Source organism: Malaclemys terrapin, chromosome 11 (assembly GCF_027887155.1).
Source record: "Malaclemys terrapin pileata isolate rMalTer1 chromosome 11, rMalTer1.hap1, whole genome shotgun sequence".
In the NCBI taxonomy this organism is placed as follows: Eukaryota; Metazoa; Chordata; order Testudines; family Emydidae; genus Malaclemys; species Malaclemys terrapin.
In genome coordinates this window covers 4,571,583-4,592,386 of record NC_071515.1, presented here as the reverse complement: position 1 = coordinate 4,592,386, position 20,804 = coordinate 4,571,583, and the positions used below count along the sequence as shown (strand labels likewise).

The following is a 20,804-nucleotide window of genomic DNA, read 5'->3' as shown; positions in this document are numbered from 1 at the left end:
CTCTTGTGATGACACGGTCTCTGCACGGTTTCTTTAAGATGCCGTTTCATTTAATAGCCCCTTTGTACCTATGGCCAAGCCTTTGAAAATAAGAGCCTAAAGTTAAACTTCTAAAGTCTGTCTTTAGGCACCTGCCTGACTTTTGAAAGCGCTGAGCACCCAGCTGCTCCCATGTTTGCTCCGCACTGTAGAAATCCAGGCCCCTGCATTTAGCTGCCTCAGTATAGGCGTGGGAGGCTAATTTTAGGTGCCTATTTTTGAACATTTTAGCTGAGGTGGTTTAGGTCATCTTTAGGGTTCAGCGAGAGTTTAAAATGAACTGGCAGGGAGGTGCCTAACTCTCCTGGACTTTCCCTGGGAGTCAGGCACCTATCTGCCATTGGTGCCTTTGGAAATCTTCCTCCTTAAACTACAGGGACAGACGTCTCATAGGAAGTGCTGAAGCTGATGCTGAGTATACACAAATGGTCATTGCTAACGCTTACTTTTACCTAAAGATCAGCTTGGGATCTGAGGGTCTAAATGAGAAGGGGACATTTCAAGGCTTAAAGACATTCCTGGATGGTATTGTACCAATGTAGGGCCCGATCCATTCTCATCAAAGCCACTGGAAGTAGGACTGGCCCCTGATTCTTGAAAGAAAATGTCTAACCCAAATGAGAGAGTCCTGTGGCACCTTATAGACTAACAGAAGTATTGGAGCATAAGCTTTCATGGGTGAATACGCATGCATCTGATGAAGTGGGTATTCACCCACGAAAGCTCATGCTCCAATACTTCTGTTAGTCTATAAGGTGCCACAGGACTCTTTGTCGCTTTTTACAGATCCAGACTAACACAGCTCCCCCTCTGATACTTAACCCAAATGAGTTATAGAAATAGTCTCACTTTATTGCGGGATTATCTTGGGAGTCCTGAGGTCTGAGTCTCATTCTGATAAAACCTTCCCCATCATTCTTTGAAGCCCTGCTGGGAGGGGCAAGGCCTCCCGCCTTCCTCCCCACCCCGGACACCCAAACTCTCTCAACTCTGGGAAGCTGAAAGGAGGAAGCTGCCTTTCTCCACGGTAAACCCAGCTCCTGGTCAAGCAGCGCTTTGGGGCTCAATGAAGTTCTTTGCTTCTTTCAACCCTAGGGTCCTTGAGACAGGGCCCGGGTCTCCTCTGTGCAGTGCTCTGCACTCAACTCACACTAGGCAATAAATAATCCAAAAGAGCTTTCCCCTGAAATTAACCAAAGATGCACTGCCATCTCAGTCAAGTGCAGTGACGGCCCATTACACACACCTTGACCTGCAGTGCCCACATTGCTAACATACCCAAAGGTGCTTTAAAAATGAAATGGGTGCAAGTACATCACCTTCTCAGCCTGCTGCAGGTTAGGTTTCCCCATCCCCCCACCTTCTGCTCTTGCAAGGTATTGATAGAGGAAGAACTCACCTTTTTAAACATTGCTTTTCTTCTAGGGGGGTGGGGGGCCGTCTTCAATCCATTGAACGTTTGAAACAATGCTGGCTGGGAAGCAGCGGTAGCAGCAGGGCTGGGCAAGTGCTCAAGCAAGTTAAATCCAGGCAAACTAGAAAGTAAAAAGCACACCTCTTGAAACTCCCCACGGAGAGCCAGGTACTTTCACAAGCACATCAACACACAAACACAACAGTGCTTGGTAAAGTTTAAGGTCCACTGATTCAGCAGCTAGTTGATTTGCCTTTAAGAATGCAGAGCTATAAAAACCTGTAATCAAGGTGAGTTGTGATTTGAGTGGAGCTGGCCTCTGTTCCGAAGGGCGGGGCCCGGCGCATGCCTGTGAAATGCTGAGGAGAGTGATTCTGCTGGCCTGGGTTTCCTTCCTTTCTACAGTTTCATAATTCTACTCCTTTCTGACTTTCTGCTAGGTCCTGCAAGCCTTGTGTCCGCCCCTTGATTTCTTGTTTCCATTGTGATTCGCGATCATGTAACATCCTGCTTATACAAAAGAATGACTCACTAGTTTGGAGGCAGCAGCCCTGGGAATTCAGGAAGTTGTTAATATTCCTAAAAATCTCCATGCCTGATCTTTGGACCTGCTGAGCTGTGCTCAGTGCAAGGTGGGGGAGGGGGAAGTGTTCCATTCTCAGCTTCAGAAATGATGGAACAGGCCCCTTAGGGAGCACGAACAAGGTCAGCTCCCAGACTGCTGCACTGGGCAGCAGAGTATGGGGAGGAGGTGACCAGCCCTTTGTGGAGAAAGAAGTGGTTCGGGACTATTTAGAAAAACTGGACGTGCACAAATCCATGGGGCCGGATGCGCTGCATCCAAGGGTGCTAAAGGAGTTGGCGGATGAGATTGCAGAGCCATTAGCCATTATTTTTGAAAACTCATGGCGATTGGGGGAAGTCCCGGATGACTGGAAAAAGGCTAATGTAGTGCCCATCTTTAAAAAAGGGAAGAAGGAAGATCCGGGGAACTACAGGCCAGTCAGCCTAACCTCAATCCCTGGAAAAATCATGGAGCAGGTCCTCAAGGGATCAATTATGAAACACTTAGAGGAGAGAAAAGTGATCAGGAACAGTCAGCATGGATTCACCAAGGGGAAGTCGTGTCTGACTAACCTAATTGCCTTCTATGATGAGATAACTGGCTCTGTGGATGAGGGGAAAGCAGTGGATGTGTTATTCCTTGACTTTAGCAAAGCTTTTGATACGGTCTCCCACAGTATTCTTGCCACCAAGTTAAAGAAGAATGGGCTGGATGAATGGACTGTAAGGTGGATAGAAAGCTGGCTAGATCGTCAGGCTCAACGGGTAGTGATCAATGGCTCCATGTCTAGTTGGCAGCCGGTTTCAAGCGGAGTGCCTCAAGGGTCAGTCCTGGGGCTGGTTTTGTTTAATATCTTTATTAATGATTTGGAGGATGATGTGGACTGCACTCTCAGCAAGTTTGCAGATGACACTAAACTAGGAGGCGTGGTAGATACACTAGAGGGTAGGGATCGGATACAGAGGGACCTAGACAAATTAGAGAATTGGGCCAAAAAAAACCTGATGAGGTTCAACAAGGACAAGTTCAGAGTCCTGCACTTAGGACGGAAGAATCCCATGCACTGCTACAGACTAGGGACCAAATGGCTAGGTAGCAGTTCTGCAGAAAAGGACCTAGGGGTCACAGTGGACAAGAAGCTGGATATGAGTCAACAGTGTGCTCTTGTTGCCAAGAAGGCTAACGGCATTTTGGGCTGTATAAGTAGGAGCATTGCCAGCAGATCGAGGAACGTGATCGTTCCCCTTTATTCGACATTGGTGAGGCCTCATCTGGAATACTGTGTCCAGTTTTGGTCCCCACACTACAAGAAGGATGTGGAAAAATTGGAAAGAGTCCAGCGGAGGGCAACAAAAATGATTAGGGGTCTGGAGCACATGACTTTTGAGGAGAGGCTGAGGGAACTGGGATTGTTTAGTCTCCAGAAGAGAAGAATGAGGGGGGATTTGATAGCAGCCTTCAACTACCTGAAGGGGGGTTCCAAAGAGGATGGAGCTCGGCTGTTCTCAGTGGTGGCAGATGACAGAACAAGGAGCAGTGGTCTCAAGTTGCAGTGGGGGAGGTCCAGGTTGGATATTAGGAAACACTATTTCACTAGGAGGGTGGTGAAGCACTGGAATGCGTTACCTAGGGAGGTGGTGGAGTCTCCTTCCTTGGAGGTTTTTAAGGCCCGGCTTGACAAAGCCCTGGCTGGGATGATTTAGTTGAGAATTGGTCCTGCTTTGAGCAGGGGGTTGGACTAGATGACCTCTTGAGGTCCCTTCCAACTCTGATATTCTATGACTACAGAACCCAAGATCACCTGTATTCTCGCCACCCTGAGCATAGGTGCTGGAACTAGGGACGTGGGGAGTGCAGCAGCACCCCCTGGCTTGAAGTGGTTTCCATTATATACAGGGCTTACAATTTGGTTCAATGGCTCTCAGCACCTCCACTATGCAAATTGTTCCAGCACCTCTGCCCCTGGGAGGGCCAGGAATGGGTGAGGTTAGGTGTTACTTCTCATCTGTGCATCGATGCTCTGTTCATGCCCTTGTGCCAGGAGATGTTCTGGCCAATATGCAGAGCAATTCCAATTTGCAGGGATCTATTTTCTGCTTGCTACGTGGTTGTGAATTGCAAATCCACTCTCTTTGCAAAGAACCAGAGAGGGTGGAACGGAGGTGGAGACAGACTCTAAGACTTGGATTTTCTTGCTTCCTTTTTAATTAAAGGAATGACTAGTTGCTCCAGGCCACTGAAGCCTGCTTGTTCATAGAGAAAGAAGGCTCTTGTCTCTCTCAGGGAGCCTAATATAGCAATAGTGAGGAAACCACTGCCCATTAATGTAATGGCATATCCTGCATCGAGACTGAGAAGAGACAGCAAGGATTGCAGCTGGTGTAAACAAGCATCTGTCAGTGTGGACAACGCTTGCAATTTTAGCACAAGTCTCATGATGACGTTCGGTGTCTTTGCCTTCAAGCCTCACCTCTCGGAATCGTGTAATAACATGATAATCTGATTGGTTTTGTTTTTAAGCAAGTTTCTAGCCCTTGTGGTTATGGAGAAAAATTTGAAAACATGAGCCTTAAAAGCTGGAGAAAAAAACAATTAAAAGCTCGACATTTTAAAGCCAATCTTGTGATTTTGGGGGCCTGATTCGTTGGATCTCTGTTATAGCCAAAGAAATGCACAGTAATGCCATTGTGGGTGCTGAGGAGTTACACCAATGTCATTCAGAGCTGGTCTGTATACCAACTTTCACCAATATAACTAAATCTGTTTCCTATAACTGAGTGGGTTATTTTGGCACCAATCATTCCATGGCCACTCTTATTTCTGAATCAAAGTGACTCATTTTTACCAACTTAGCTAAAGCGATTTAGCTCTTTTTTTTTCTTTTTTCTTTTATTTTCTGAAACGAGTGTGTCTACACACAGTTTGGTACCAAAATAACTGAACTGGCTCCAATTATTATTGTTTTGGTGTGAATCTGTGTGTAGATGGGCCCTGAGAGCTGACTCTGACCCCTCTGCATAGAAGAGGTACCACTGGAGGCAATGAAAGCACTACACTTCCAAGTGGAAACTACATGGTGGGTGCACTGTGGCATTTTCAGAGCACTCGGGCTTTCAGTTCTGACCATCAGTTTCAGGACTTAAAGATGTCACATCCCCTCTCCTTCTCTTCCCCCTCCTCTCCCCCCCCCGCCCCACCTGCATCAACAGGAGGGGGAACTTGATGGGGCCAGCAGTGAAAGGAGGACAGTCCTTTAATAGCAAGAGAGTGGGAGCCTGGAGCGCTGGGCCTGGTGCAGGACCTGAAGCCTGAACCATAGGCTGTGAACCAAAGTTCACAGGGGGGAGGGATAGCTCAGTGGTTTGAGCATTGGCCTGCTAAACCCAGGGTTGTGAGTTCAATCCTTGAGGGGGCCATTTAGGGATCGGGGGCAAAATCAGTACTTGGTCCTGCTAGTGAAGGCAGGGGGCTGGACTCGATGACCTTTCAAGGTCCCTTCCAGTTCTAGGAGATGGGATATCTCCAAAAAAAAAAAAAAATTAAAGCGGATACTCACAAGTTCACTGTCTGGTACGTGAACTTGGCAAAGTTGCTGCCAGTGTTGTTAAAACACAGGCACTCCTAAGAAGTACTAGGCACTAGATATTTACGTAAGTACATTCCAGAAGGCTAGTACAGATATATAGACAATATAGTACAAGATAAGGCGATTTGAGAGAACAATGAAAGGACGTGTTTTGTCTGAGATATCAGGAACAAGGGGAGGTAACAAACAGATGTCATGAAAGTTGTTTAGCCCGGTTGTTTGTCTCGGTCTATAAATGTTGGGGTATCCCAGCCTAACCCTTTGTGTGGCGGAGGGGACAGCAGAGATTCCTGCTGCTAATTGAGCTGCTCCTTCTCCTGTTAATGGACTTGTGCAAGTCATTAGCATTGTGCCTTGAGGGCAATAAACCTGGTCGAGTGCCTTTGTCACTGAACCATGCCTGTGGTCTTTCTCTAGGAGTAACATCAAGGTCTGCTGAATGAGCAGGCTGTGCTCTCTGCTAGTGCTGATCACACCGGAGCACCCAGGAGAGGAGCACTGAGCGGCTGTAACAGCTTAGCAGCCTTGACACCATGCACAGCAACATTATTCCACCTTCTAGAAGTCCCTGTGGCAAAGGAGGGAGACACTCACCAAGTCATAATAGGTAGAGCCTCCCCCTGGGAGTCTCTGGCACCCATTGGCCGACTGGGGGACTGATTGGCCAGCATTCCCCACCTCCCAGGATTTAACTCTGAGCGGGGGCCATATGGAGTCTCTTTCGGCTCCGTTCCAGCAGCCATCGGACCCACACAAATGAGGAGTGGGAACCTCACCTGACAGATGCTGCAGGTCTAGCTGATTTGCCTCTGTAGGGTCAGGAAGGAACTTTTTCTCCCATGGGCCCACTGGCAAAGGACTAGGGAGTTTCTTCCCTTCCTCACAGCCCCTTCAAGCCACAGTGGGGTAAGTAGGAATGTACCTAGTACCATAGGCACCGACTCTGTGGGTGTTCCGGGGCTGGAGCACCCACAGGGAAAATTGGTGAGCACCCACCTGCAGCTTCCCCCCTCCGCTCCCCCACCCCAGCCTGCCTCCACTCCACCTCCGCCTCCTCCCCTGAGCACGCCACCGTGTCCTGCTTCTCACTCCCTCCCTCCCAGTGCTTGCGCCACAAAACAGCTGTTTCACGCAGCAAGCCTGGGGGGAGGGGGGAGGAAATGCGGCACACTTGGGGGAGGAGGCGGGGCCGAGGTGGTGATTTGGGGAGGGGTGGAGTTAGGGCGGGGACTTTGGGGCAGGGGTGGAGTTGGGGCGGGAGGCGGGGCCAGGAGTGCGAGCAGCCACTGGCGCAGAAAAAAGTTGACGCCTGTGCCCACTACCTAACTGAGGTACCGGAATGGAGTTGTTTCTTTGTCGCACCTTGTGGCTGGTTTCCAGTGTGGTCAAGAGAAACCAATGAACGGTTCCCAGAGATAAAAGGCCTGGGATTTTGGTGAGTGGGCCTTGGGTTCGAGTGATAGGGTGAGACCTTGTGACCTTTGTAGGCCATGGTCAGACCTTGTGTCCCTTGCAAGCCGAGGTCCCCACCCTGCTGCACCCTCTGTCCCCCTCGGGGTGGAGGGGAGGGTGCTAGGACACAGAGAGAGCTGAGTTCTGGGGAGTAGGCTGAGGAGAGCCCGTATAACCCATCATGTGGGGTAGGAAGGAGCCCTGTAACCCTGGCACTAGTTATGGTGATAGGAGTTATATGATAGGAGCACTGGAACCCCCAAACTCCCCTATTATTTTCCAGGTTAGTATTGTCTAGTGATAGGCCTAAACCAAACTATAGTGGAGTTTGGTATTTGAATTTCACAGCTGGTTTTTATCTGACAGCTCTCATACTTCAGGGGCAGGAGGTCCTGATATCCAGATTTGGATCCAAAACCAAATTTTGGCAGGGATGGTGTAGGAACATACTGCTTGCTGCAACTCGTACTCACCCTGTGAGGAGGCTGATTTAGCACCATAAAGCATGGGTGCTTGCACAACATTTATGCCAGCCATATTTTGTCATTTTTTGCCAAATTGTATAAGAAATCTTGCAAGAATGAATGTGAGAGAGAAGGCGGAGAGGGAGCCTTTGTTCTCCCATAATGCAATAACAAGGGGATATTCAGTGAAAACTGACGGTAGCAAATTCAAAACCAATAAAAGGAAACGTTTTTCCCATTCCATGTGTCATTAGACACTGGAACTCATTGCCCCATGATGCTGCGGAGGCCAAGGATTTAGTAAGATTCAAAGAGGGATAGAATATAACAAGAATCTCCAGTTATAACAGTTAATGCAAACAAAGCTTTGAATGAGATGCTTCAGGTTTTAAACCATTCTGTAACCTATGGTATAGAATAAGACCTTCCTGGGACCAGATTATAACACAGCTGCCTATTTTGGGGTTCTTGCACTTCCTCTGAGATGTCTGGAGCTAGCCACTGTCAGAGACACGATATTGGACTGAATGATCCAGTTTGGCAATCCCTATGTTCCTAGAACAGATTGATTCCTGGTACTTGATGTTTCTGATTGGGTCAGATATGAGATGATGCTAGAGATGATGCAGCTTTCTGCAGAGTGGTGCTCCAACCAGCGATTCCATAACTCCGACCCCCACCGCCTAGGTAAGACCTGGGAGTCACCTAATTAGAAGTGATATGAGCAAGCACTCGAAGAAGGAAGAACGATTACTCACCTTCTCGTAACTGTTGTTCTTCGAGATGTGTTGCTCATATCCATTCCAAACCTACCTGCCTTCCCCTCTGTCAGAGTAGCCAGCAAGAAGGAACTGAGGAGATGCCAGGTCGGCAGGGTCATATATAGATCGCTATGGAGGCCCCACTCCAGGGAGCTCCACAGCTGACCCGACGGGTGCAGCTAGGGGAAAAACTTTCAGATGACAGTGCACGCGGCGCACGCACACCTAATTGGAATGGATACGAACAACACCTCTCGAAGAACAACAGTTACAAGAAGGCAAGTAACCGTTCTATCCAAGCTGAACAAGACTTGGAGTCTTCATTATGTGCAGCAATTTGACGTGTTTCAGAACAGGGGCTTGAAAGTCTCAGGTGATAAGAAGAATCATCCTTTGAGAAGAATTTCCACCTGTGTTGGGGCGGGGGGAGGGGACCCTGTGTAGAATGCTACCAATCTTTACTGAAGTAGATATGAAATGCATCTCCACAATCCAGGTAGCTTAAAAGGCACATGGGACAGTTAATTGGAAAGAGAGCCTGGGGGAAAATATCTCCTTAATTTAAAAGATGAGGCAACTGTTTTAGAACCAGGTGCAAAGCATATATACCCGCTACCTCTAAGAGATGGCATCCCTCCCCCTCCACGGGAATCCAAGCTGCCCAAAAGGAAGGGAGCTCAGATGGTCTAATATATCTGTCCCGTCTACTATTTGTGCCCTTGGTGTCGTGTTCAGGTGGTGACATTGTCAGATCATTGTCTCCATTTTGAAATTATAGGGACAACCTACTATATTTGCGACTGAGAAAGGGACAGACTGTGCCATTAAAGCACTGTCCAGTACAGAGTATGGAGGGACATCACCTTGCCCTCAGAGAGTCATACAGAGTGCAATATCTCTCTCTTGGCAGGGGTAGCAATAGCATCAGGGCCGGCTCCAGACACCAGCCAACCAAGCACGTGCTTGGGGCGGCACCTTGTAAGGGGCGGCCAATCTTGGGGTGGCGCGCAGGGTGTATTTATTTTTTATTTTGGGGGGGTTTGGCAGGGCAGCGATCAAGGGTTTTTGTTGTTGTTGTTTTTGTTTCGGTGGCATGGCGTGGCGCGGCGCTCGGGGGGGTGTTTCGGCGGGGCGGCACTCGGGGAGGGTGTTTCAGTGGGGCGGCGCTCTTTTTTTTTCTTGCTTGGGGCGGCAAAAAAGTTAGAGACGGCCCTGAATAGCATGCTTGTTGCATCACTTCTTAAGAGATGTGCAGTGCCGAGAAGGATCCAGGACCCCACCTCCTCTCCACCCCTCCGGGTGCGGCTTGTGCCCCAAAGGGTTGTTAGCAGGGACCGCAATTATGGCCCTGTCTGTTACTAGAAAAAAAGGCAAATAGCCTTTAATGGGGCATTAGACTTTTAACTCTTCAAAAGTTTCAGCGTGCTCATGTAAAGCCATTTCTTTGTAGCTGTTGGACAAAATGTCACTCCACACTTAGCAGCTGCTTAAGACCCTGATATTTGCATAGCAGTTTCATCTCTGTATCTGTCTTTACGGCTAGAGAATACCTTTCAAATATTAGCAAAAAGAACAGGAGTACTTGTGGCACCTTAGAGACTAACAAATTTATTAGAGCATAAGCTTTCGTGGACTACAGCCCACTTCTGCTACTCTGAAACCTTTCAAATATTAGTGTCGTCACACCCTTTAAACCAGAGGTGGGCAAACTATGGCCCGTGGGACTGTCCTGCCCTGCCCCCGAGCTTCTGCCCTGGGAGGCTAGCCCCCGGCCCCTTCCCCGCTGTTCCTCCTCCCCTGCAGCCTCAGCTCGCTCGCCCCGCTGCCAGCGCAATGCTCTGGGTGGCGGGGCTGTGAGCTCCTGGGGCAGCGCAGCTGCAGAGCCCGGCCTGAGCCAGTTTCTGAGCTGCATGGTGGTGGCGGCAGCAGAGGCATGGCTGGCTCCAGCCGGGCGGCTCGGCTGTAGCACCACCAGCCACTGGTGCTCCAGGCAACGCGGTAAGGGAGCATGGAGCAGGGGGGTTGGATAGAGGGCAGGGGAGTTCAGGGTGGTGGTCGGGGGTGGGGGTGTGGATAGGGATCGGGGCAGTTGGGGCTCAGCTACTGTAAAGCGTCGTAACTCCTTTGAAGTGAGTGGAGCTGTGCCAATTTACATCAGCTGAGAACCGGTACGCTCTCTTCACCTCGTCATTTAGGCCCAGCCCCTCAAAGGTAGGCTCCTCGTCTTTAAAGTGCCACAGGACTCTTTGTTGCTAACTACAGGAAGCTTCTAATAGCTACAATGCCAATCAACACGAGTTCATGGAAAATAGATCCTCTCAAACGAACTTGATATCTTTTTATCTCGTCAGATTACAAGTTGGTTGATAAAAGTAATAGTGTTGATGTAACATAGCTGTTGCAACACTGTCTTGTTGCGGTCACGTTGAAGCCTTCTGTAAGGCGTTTGACTTGGTCCTGCATGACATTTTGACTAAAAAACTAGAACGATATAAAATGTACATGGCACACATTAAATGGATTAAAAACTGGCAAATCGATAGGTCTCCAAATGAAATCGTCATGGAATGGGTGGTCCCTCAGGGATCAGTTCTTAGCTCTATGCTATTTAACTTTTTTTTTTTTTTTTTAATTAATGACCTGGAAGAAAACATAAAATCATCACTGAAAGTTTGCAGATGACCCAAAAACGGGGGAATAGTAAGTAATGAAGAGGACAGGTCACTGATTCAGAGCAATCTGGATCGCTGTGTAAGCTGGATGCAAGCAAACAATATGCATTTTTAATACGGCTAAATGGAAATGTATACAGCTAGGACCAGAGAATAGAGGCCATACTATAGGATGGGGGACTCTATCCTGGGAAGCAGTGACTCTGCAAAAGATTTAGGGGTTGTGGTACATAATCAGCTGACCATGAGCCCCAGTGTGACACTGTCAAAATAGGCAAATGCAATAAACGGGAATCTTGAGTAGGAGTAGAGGGGTTATTTTACCTCTCTTTGGCACCGGTGCGACCGCTGCTGGAATACCATTTTCAGTTCTGGTGTCCACAATTCAAGAAGGATGTTGATAAATTGGAGAGGGTTCAGAGAAGACCCCTGAGAATGTTTAAAGGATTAGAAAACATGCGCTACAGTGATAGATTCAAGGCGCTCCATCTATTTATCCGAACAAAGAGACGGTTATGTGGTGACTTGATTACAGTCTGTAAGTATCTACACGGGGAACAACTATTTTAAACAATGGGCTCTTCAATCGAGCAGAGAAAGGTAAAACATGATCTAAGGGATGGAAGTTGAAGTTAGACAAATTCAAACTGGAAATAAGGTATAAAAATGAGAGTAATTAATCATTGGAACAATTTACCAGGGGATGAGGTGGATTTTCCATCACTGACCATTTTTAAATCAAGATTGGATTATGTTTCGAAAAGATCTGCTGTGGGAATTATTTTGGGGCAGTTCTCTGGCCTGTGTGTAATGCAAGATGTTAGACTAAAAAGACAATGGTCCCTGCTGGCCTTGGAATCTATGGGTACGACTGTACTACCCGCTGGATCGGCAGGTAGTGTTCGATGTATCAGGGATCGATTTATCGCATCTCATCTGGATGCGATAAATCGATCCGCTAATCGACGTCCGTACTCCACCTCGGCAGGAGGAGTAAGTGAAGTCGACGCGGGAGCCGTGACAGTCGACTTGCTGCCGTGAGGACGGCTAGGTACGTTGAACTAAGATACTTTGACTTCAGCTACGCAAATAGCATGGCTGAAGTTGTGTATCTTAGTTCGAACACACACCCCCGCCCCCCGCTAGTGTAGCCCAGGCCTAAGATTCTATGAAGTCATGAGCCTAAACATCTTTGAGGATCTGAGCTTTAGAGGTCACAGTCATCCAGGTGCCACTAGAGGGCACTATTTAACAAGTATATCAGACCACAAAAAGTCTCGCATTGAATTTTGTGTCTCGAGAGCCGACAGCCGGACAAATATAGCAGCCGAGGCACCGGACAGACACGTCCTAGCGGCGCATTTTACAGGAAAAGCTGCTTAACGTTCACATACTTGGCCTCAGAGTAGCTGTGAACTTTTAGCAGTTCAGTCCCACCCATCTGTGTCGTATCCGCCCCTGAACAAATTAGATCTGAGACTTTTCTTTGTAGACTTAGCCCTTTTCATCACAGGATCTCAAAGCACTTTGCCAAGTGTTCTGCTTAACAATGGTGATTGCATTTTCTCATGTGTGCTGCTAAACAGCATTGCAATGTTAGGATGAAACTGTTTTACAGGGTATTTGGGGCCCAGTCCTGTATTTCTTGAACATCCAAATCTCTCTCTCTCTTAAAGGGGAGTTTTGGGTGCTCACATGCAGAATCAAACCCTTTACGGGAGCCAGCGTCACAGGCCAGGTATACACTAGGAATCCTTTGCCACTATCAGCAAAGAATTCCTAGTGGGGTTGTAGCTATGCCGGCAAAACTCTGCTTTTACCTATATAGCTTGTTTCTCTTGAGGGGGCTGAAATAAACTTTGTTGGCGAAAGTGCAATACGCCAATTGAATCTACATTAGGGGCTTTTGCCAGCACAGCTATGTCACCTGGGATCATGACTTCACATACCCCTGACTGACACAGCTAAGCTGGCAAAAACTTGTCAGGGGAGCTGGCCATAGGCACCAACTCCGTAGATGCTCCGGGGCTGGAGCACCCACGGAAAAAAATTGGTGGGTGCTCAGCACCCACCTGGCAGCGCCCCGTGGCCCCACCCCGCCCTCCACTCTAGCTCGCCTCCGCCTCCTCCGCGAGCGCACCGCCGCGTCCTGCTTCTTCCCCCTCCCTCCCAGCGCTTGCGCTGCAAAACAGCTGATTCATGGGAGGGAGGAGGAGGGGAAATGTGGCACGCTGGGGGAAGAGGCAGGTATTTGGGGAAGGGATCCAATAGGGGCAAGGAAGGGACAGAGTTGGGGATGGGGTTGGAATGGGGGCGGGGTCAGGGGCGGGGAAAGGGGCGGGGGCGGGGGTGTGGGCATCCACCAGCGCTGGAGAAAGTTGGCATCTATGGAGCTGGCCATCAGGAGAGTTAGAGGTGAGACTTTCTGGTGCAGAGGTCTGAGCCGAGGGTCTTAGAGTCCATCTGTAGTTCTTCCCTTTGTTTTTTGTTTACCTTCACCATTTTTAAAATTCTTCCCCCATCACAGGATGGCAATTGGATGGAAAAAATGTTTACTTCTAATGTATATGGACGTCTGGAAACCTATTGAAAGGTCAAAATAAATGACTAGATTATAAAAGCCTTTCTCCTACTGCAGGAACCTATTCCCAATAATCTCCTCGTATCCCTGGTACTTCTGCTGGTTTGCTGGGTGACCTTGGGCAAGTCACTTTGCTGCCCCAGGTCTCAGTTTCCCCATCTGTAAAATGGTACTAATGATATTGACCTTCCATTGTTAAGTGCTTTGAAATCTATCAGTGAAAAAGTGTTAGATATGTATTACTCTGGTGTTCAGTCTATTTGGCAATAGGACACTGGACTGGGACTTTGGAGATCTGGCTTTCATTCTGGGTTCCACCCCAATTTGGCTTTTGGGTCTGTGTGACTTTGGGAGAGTCACCTCACCTGTTTGCACTTCTATTTCCCCTCCCTCCCTCTGTCTATCTACATAGTAGTCTCTTTGGGGCAGGGACTGCCTCTTCCTATGTGTATGTACGGTGCCCGGCCCAGTAGAGCCTCTACTGTTACTGTAACACATAGTAATGAGAATGGTTGGAATTCTTAGCTGTTTGTAGCCAGACTTTCTGACGTTTAGGCTTTGAAAAGCTGAGCGTGTGACATTGTTTTTGGAGTGTTAGCTGGATTCCATGGAAACACGCTGTCAGCCGTAGTCTCTCTTAGCTAGCTTTTTGTTTATGAATTAGATTTTAGCTTCAATAACCACACCCGGCTGAGCACTGTTTATGCTACTTACTTGACCAAGTATGAGCTTCTGGGTTCAGGCACAAACTCATTGTGCTAGTTCAAACAGGAACAGGTTATGTTGACCGCACTGCTGGGTTTGGACTCTCCCAACTCCGAGCGATACCCTTATGTACTAGCTGCATCTTAGCTGCCCAGATTCACACTGGAGCACTTTCACCCGATTGCATCTAACTTGGGAAGTTTCCATGGCCCGAAGAGGAAGGGTGTTTTCCTCAGATAACCCAAAGGCCATCCAGAAGCTGCCTTGATCACGCTGCTGGCTTGGTGGCGCAGTGAGGTAGAGGTGGGCTGAGCCAGCGTTCCAGAGTCTTTGCATGTGGTCGCTGTAACCCCTGCCACCGAGAAGGTAGAAGTTTCAGAAGCAGGGGCCAGATCCCTGAGGCTCACCAAGCGAACTGGGGATCCTTGCTCTCCTTCCCCCCTTGCAGGCTCTGGAGGGTTTAAAATTCATGGGCCTGTGACCAGCTGAGTGGCCAGGCCAGCATCAGGGAGAGCACACAGGGAGTCAGTCCTCCATGATCAAGGAACAGGAGAGCAGTAGGCTGCTGCCAAGGTGGGGCTGAGCAGGGCTGTACTTCCCCTGTCAACACCAAATCTCTGCCTGCTCCACCCACTGCGCTGGCCTGGAAACCCAGCCAGCTGCAACCCAGCGCCTTACCTCATGCCCCCCTGATAACCTCATCACGCCACCCCAGGGGGACGCATCCCACAGTTGGAAAACCAGTGCTCTAAAGTATCCGATACTGGCTGCTATCCAGCATAGACTAGCAGAGTAGGCAGATCACTGCTCGGCTCTGATAGGGCAATTCCTACTTTCCTGCAGCCGTAGGTTTCACACTGCTCAGAGGGCTGTGTTGGCAACTTGCCAGGAGCTCAGGGACTGCATCTAGTTTATATAAAATGCCCCAGGCTGTAGCCACTCCCATCTTTAATGTGATGCTACCTACATATCCCAGCATGCCCTGCTCCATCTTCTCCAATCTTTTGCTTGGAATGAGAGGCAACTTTACATGTAGAGATCTTCATGAACCACGCCTCTGTTTCTCAGGAATTAGGGCCTTGTGGTCTATATTTTACTCAAGGGCTACTTCAAAGGGAGAGGATTGGTTCCATGGCAAAACTTGGAAACAAAGTAAAACATTCCCTTCTCTGGTGTGGATCATGTGTATCCAAGTTCTATTTCCAGCTGAAATTGTCAAGGATTTGGAAGCCATAGTCTCCAGAAATGTTGTCAATTACCATCTAAATGTGCAAAACAACCTAGTGCGCAAACAGATTTGCTTTTTTTTTTTTAATGGTAGCAAGAGTCTGAAATGACAGCTAAGCAGCTAACAGTATCTGATGTGGATTTGGAAAGCTATCCCATGTGCTAAAGCAGGTTTTCAAAAGTCCTGCCCCAAAAGCTAGCGGTGAGGCATGATATGTTGCAGGGGCTAACAGTGAGAACGTTTTGTGATGGGTTCTGTATCTCTGTCATGCTTTTCACTGGGCGAACAGCCACCTTGACTCTCCTGTTTCTTCCAGGGGGGCACTGAAAGCCAGGCTCTGGTGTTTGAGCCAGTTAACCTCATCCCTGCAGACAGAAGGTGTTACAGAGGCTCTGTAAGAGATCATAGGCATAGAAGCAGTCTCGTTAGCTGCAGGAGCTGGAGTAATCTTGGTTTATCCAACCCAAGGCTATAGGAGTGATAACCTAGTCGTTTTATAACACAGAAGGTGGAATGAGTCATCCACTGCCAGTCAAGTAGGTAGGAATGAAGATACCTCAGGGAGAAACCATCCTCTGCTCTATTTATTACCTACAGCAACTTTATAATTGAAAAAAATATTACAAATTATTTTGGGGAGTTTTTAATTAGTTGCAATCCGCCATTAATGTGTCTCCTCCTTTGGGGTGATGCAGCACCAGCGCTAGTGGCTGCATAAAAAGAGGTCCTCGTGGATAAAGCTGTCCTTCTGTCCCCTCCAATTGCCCTTATTCACTGCCGCCATTCCTGTTCCGTACAAAAGCTGCCATAGCCATGAATCTGGGCTGGGCAGCGAATGGGCTGTAGGATTCTCGCTGCATTTGCTGAAGAAGGGAACAAAGCAATTGCCAGTCTGGATCAGACCAATGATCCACCTAGTCCAGCATCTTGTAGCCAGTACCACCTGCTGCTTTAGGGAACGATGCAAGAAAGCCTGCTGTAAGCAGCAGGGGGGTAACCTGCCCCCAGGAAAAACGTCCTCACAATTCTGAGGTTTGTAGTGAATGAGTCAAGGGGCAGCAGGAAGAGAAAGGATGGGCTTGTGGATATAAGGCAGTTCTACCTCTGAATCTTCTACAGGTTTCCTGTGTGATGCAGAGCAAGTCACTTAAAAATGTTCACAGGTGGCCACTATGCCGTGTTCTTCATTTTCTGCCCAATTTGAGATGTGTAGGGCCTGCTTGTCAGGAGTGCTTAGCACTCACCAGTGCAATTGAAGTCAATGGGAGCTGTGTCCACACAGCACCTCTGAAAACCAACCCTAGGTGTCCCAGCTTGGGCACCCAACAACTGAAGCACCCCAAATTAGTAAGCATTTCAGTCATTTTTCACCTTAATGTCTCAATTCCCCATCCACATGACTGGAATATTGGTATAGAAGGGTACAGCTTGCTCAGGAAGGACAGACGGGGAAAAAAGGTAGGAGTGTTGTCTTATATATTAAAAATGTATACACTTGGACTCAGGCTGAGATGGAAATAGGAGACAGACTTGTTGAAAATCTCTGGGTAAGGCTAAAAGGGGGAAAAAACAAGGGCGATGTCATGGCAGGGATCTACTACAGACCACCTAATCAGGAAGAAGAGGTGGATGAGGCTTTTTTTAAATAACTAACAAAATCATCCAAAGCACAGAACGTGGTGGTGATGGAAGACTTCAACTACCCAAACATCTGCTGGGAAAATAACACAGCAGGGCACAGATTATCCAATAAGTTCTTGGAATGTATTGAAGACCTTTTTTTTCATTTCAGAAGGTGGAGAAAGCTTCTAGGAGAGAGGATGTCCTAGATTTTGACAAATAGAGAGGAACTGGCTGAGAATTTGAAAGTGAAAGGCAGCTTGGGTGAAAGAGATTATAAAATGACAGAGTTCATGGTTCTAAGGAATGGTAGGAGGGAAAACAGCACAATAAAGATAATGGATTTCAAGAAGGCAGACTTTAGCAAACTCAGGGAGGTGGTAAGTAAGATCCCATGGGAAGCAAGTCTAAGGGGAAAAACAGTTCAAGAGAGTGGGCAGTTTTTCAAAGAAACATTATTAAGGGCACAAGAGGAAACTATCCCACTGCGTAGGAAAGATGGAAAGTATGTCAAGGGACCATCCTGGTTTAACCAGGAGAACTTCAATGATCTAAAAATCAAAAAAGAGTCCTACAAAAAGTGGAAACTAGGTCAAATTAGAAAGGATGAATATAAACAAACACAAGTAGGTAGGGATGAAATTAGAAAGGCCAAGGCACAAAACGAGATTAAACTAGCTAGAGACATAAAGGGTAACAAGAAAACAAATACCTTAGAAGCAAGAGGAAGACCAAGGACAGGGTAGGCCCATTACTCAATGGGGAGGGAGGGAGAAAACAATAACAGAAAATGTGGAAATAGCAGAAGTGCTAAATGACTTTTATTTCACTTTGCACCAAAAAGGTTAGCAGTGACTGGAGGTCTAACATAGTGAATGCCAGTGAAAATAAGGTAGGATCAGAGGCTAAAATAGGGAGAGATCAAGCTAAAAATTATTTAAACAAGTTAGATGTCTTCAAGTCACCAAGGCCTGATGAAATACATCGTAGAATACTCAAGGACCTGACTGAGGAGATCTCTGAGCCATTAGTGATTATCTTCAAAAAGTCATGGATAGGGCTCTCAAGCGATTAAAAAAATTTATCATGATTAATTGCACTGTTAAACAACAATAGAATATCATTTATTTAAATATTTGTGGATGTTTTCTACGTTTTCAAATATATTGATTTCAATTACAACACAGAATACAAAGTGTACAGTGCTCACTTTCTATTCATTTTTAATACAAATATTTGCACTGTAAAAAACAAAAGAAATAGTATATTTCAATTCACCTAATACAAGTGCTGTGGTGCAATCTCTTTATCATGAAAGTTGAACTTACAAATGTTCAATTATGTACAAAAAAATAACTGCATTCAAAAATAAAACACTGTCAAACTTTAGAGCCTACAAGTCCACTCAGTACTACTTCAGCCAAACACTCAGACAAACAAGTTTGGTTACATTTCCAGGAGATAATACTGCCCACTTCTTGTTTACAACGTCACCTGAAAGTGAGAACAGGCGTTCGCATGGACTGTTGTAACTGGCATCACAAGATAGTTACGTGCCAGATGCGCTAAAGATTCATATGTCCCTTCATGCTTCAACCACCATTCCAGAGGACATGCTTCCATGCTGATGATGGGTTCTGGTCGATAACAATCCAAAGCAGAGCGGACCAATGCATGTTCATTTTCATCATCTGAGTCAGATGCCACCAGGTTGATTTTTGGTGGTTGTTCGGGTTCTGTAGTTTCTGCATCAGAGTGTTGCTCTTTTAAGACTTCTGAAAGCATGCTCCACAACTCGTCCCTCTCAGATTTTGGAAGGCACTTCAGATTCTTAAACCTTGGGTCTAGGTGCTGTAGCTATTTTTAGAAATCTCACATTGGTACCTTTGCGTTTTGTCAAATCTGCAGTGACAGTATTTGTAAATCAAACATGCTGGGTCATCATCCGAGACTGCTATAACATGAAATATATGGCAGAACGTGGGTAAAACAGAGCAGGGGACATACAATTCTCCCCCAAGGAGTTCAGTCACAAATTTAATTAACGCACTATTTTTGTAATGAACATCATCAGTATGAAAGCATGTCCTGTGGAATGGTGGCTGAAGCATGAAGGGAAATACGAATGTTTAGCATATCTGGCACGTAAATACCTTGCAACGCCAGCTACCAAAGTGCCATGCGAATGCCTGTTCTCACTTTCAGGTGACATTGTAAATAAGAAGCAGGCAGCATTATCTCCCGTAAATATAAACAAACTTGTTTGTCTTAGTGATTGGCTGAACAAGAAGTAGGACTGAGTGGACTTGTAAGCCCTAAAGTTTTACATTGTTTTGTTTTTGAGTGCAGTTATGTAACCAAAAACAAACTACATTTGTAAGTTACACTTTCAAGATAGAGATTGCACTTTAGTACTTGTATGAGGTGAATTGAAAAATAATATTTTGTTCATCATTTTTACAGTGCAAATATTTGTAATAAAAAATAATATAAAGTGAGCACTGTACAGTTTGTATTCTGTGTTATAATAGAAATCAATATATTTGAAAATGTAGAAAAACATTCAAAAATATTTAATACATTTCAGTTGGTATTCTATTGTTTAACAGTGCGATTAAACGCAATTGATTTTTTTTTTATCACAGATAATTTTTTGAGTTAATCGCGTGAGTTAACTGCGATTAATTGATAGCCCTAATCATGGAAGATGTGAGAGATTCCCAGAGGACTGGAAAAGGGCAAATATAGTGCTAATCTATAGAAAGGGGAATAAGGACAACCAGGAGCATCACAAACCAGTCAGCTTAACTGGCCGCCGGGGAGAGCGGAGCCCTGGCCGGGTTCTCTGGCCGCCGGGGAGAGTGGAGCCCCAGCCGGGCTCTCCACCCTCCTCCCGGCGCTCTGGCCGCCGGGGAGAGCGGAGCCGCTCTGGCCGCCAGGGAGAGCGGAGCCCTGGCCTGGGCTCTCTGGCCACCGGGGAGAGTGGAGCCCTGGCCAGGTTCTCTGGCCGCCGGGGAGAGCGGAGCCCCAGCCGGGCTCGCCACCCTCCCCCCGGCGATCTGGCCGCCGGGGAGAGCGGAGCCCCGGCTGGGCTTTCCACCCTCCTCCCGGCGATCTGGCCGCTGGGGAGAGCGGATCCCCGGCCGGTCGGGGAGAGCAGGCCCGCGGCCGGGCTCGGCGCCCTCCCCTGCTGCACTCCCCGGCGGCGGGAGGCTTTTTTTCCTAGGGTGGCAAAAAAGCCAGAGCCGGCCCTGCCACTCCGGGAAGAGGCTAGAACGTCGGGGGGGAGGGCGGGTAGAGGGGCTGTGTGTTGCTGTTGCTTGAGGCAGCCACCCCAGCAGCTCCAATTGGCCAGAAACGGGGAACCGCGGCCAATGGGAGCTGCTGAAGGCGCTGCCTGAAGCAACATCAACACACAGCCCCCCCGCCCCCCCTTCTCCACGTTCCAGCCTCTTCCCGGAGCAGCGCGGGGCAGGGCAGACAGACAGGCAGGCAGGGAGCCTGCCCCGCCCCCCGGTAGGTGCTGGACCAGATCCTGCCCCCGAACTCCTCCTGCAGCCGAACCCCCTGCCCTGAGCCCCCTGCCTCACCCCGCACCCCTCCTGCATCCTAACCCACTGCCCTGAGCCCCATGCCGCACCCCTCCTGCACCCCGACCCCCTGCTGTACCCTGCACCCCTCCTGCCCCCTGACCCCCTGCCTCACCACACGCCCCTC

General features: G+C 47.9%; 1 protein-coding gene across 3 annotated transcripts in view; it reads right to left on the bottom strand.

Annotated features, from left to right (window-relative positions):
- RAB17 (RAB17, member RAS oncogene family) overlaps window positions 1-20,804 on the bottom strand; it is a 93,462-nt gene that overhangs the window by 24,585 nt on the left and 48,073 nt on the right. For 2 of the 3 annotated variants that reach the window (XM_054043460.1, XM_054043459.1), the window contains exon 2: window positions 1,439-1,574. In XM_054043460.1, the coding sequence (XP_053899435.1) occupies window positions 1,439-1,450 (12 nt within the window). In that variant the 5' untranslated portion in view covers window positions 1,451-1,574. Of the gene's footprint in view, window positions 1-1,438; window positions 1,575-1,732; window positions 1,936-20,804 lie in introns of those variants that run through there. The other variant, XM_054043458.1, reaches the window with a different exon arrangement.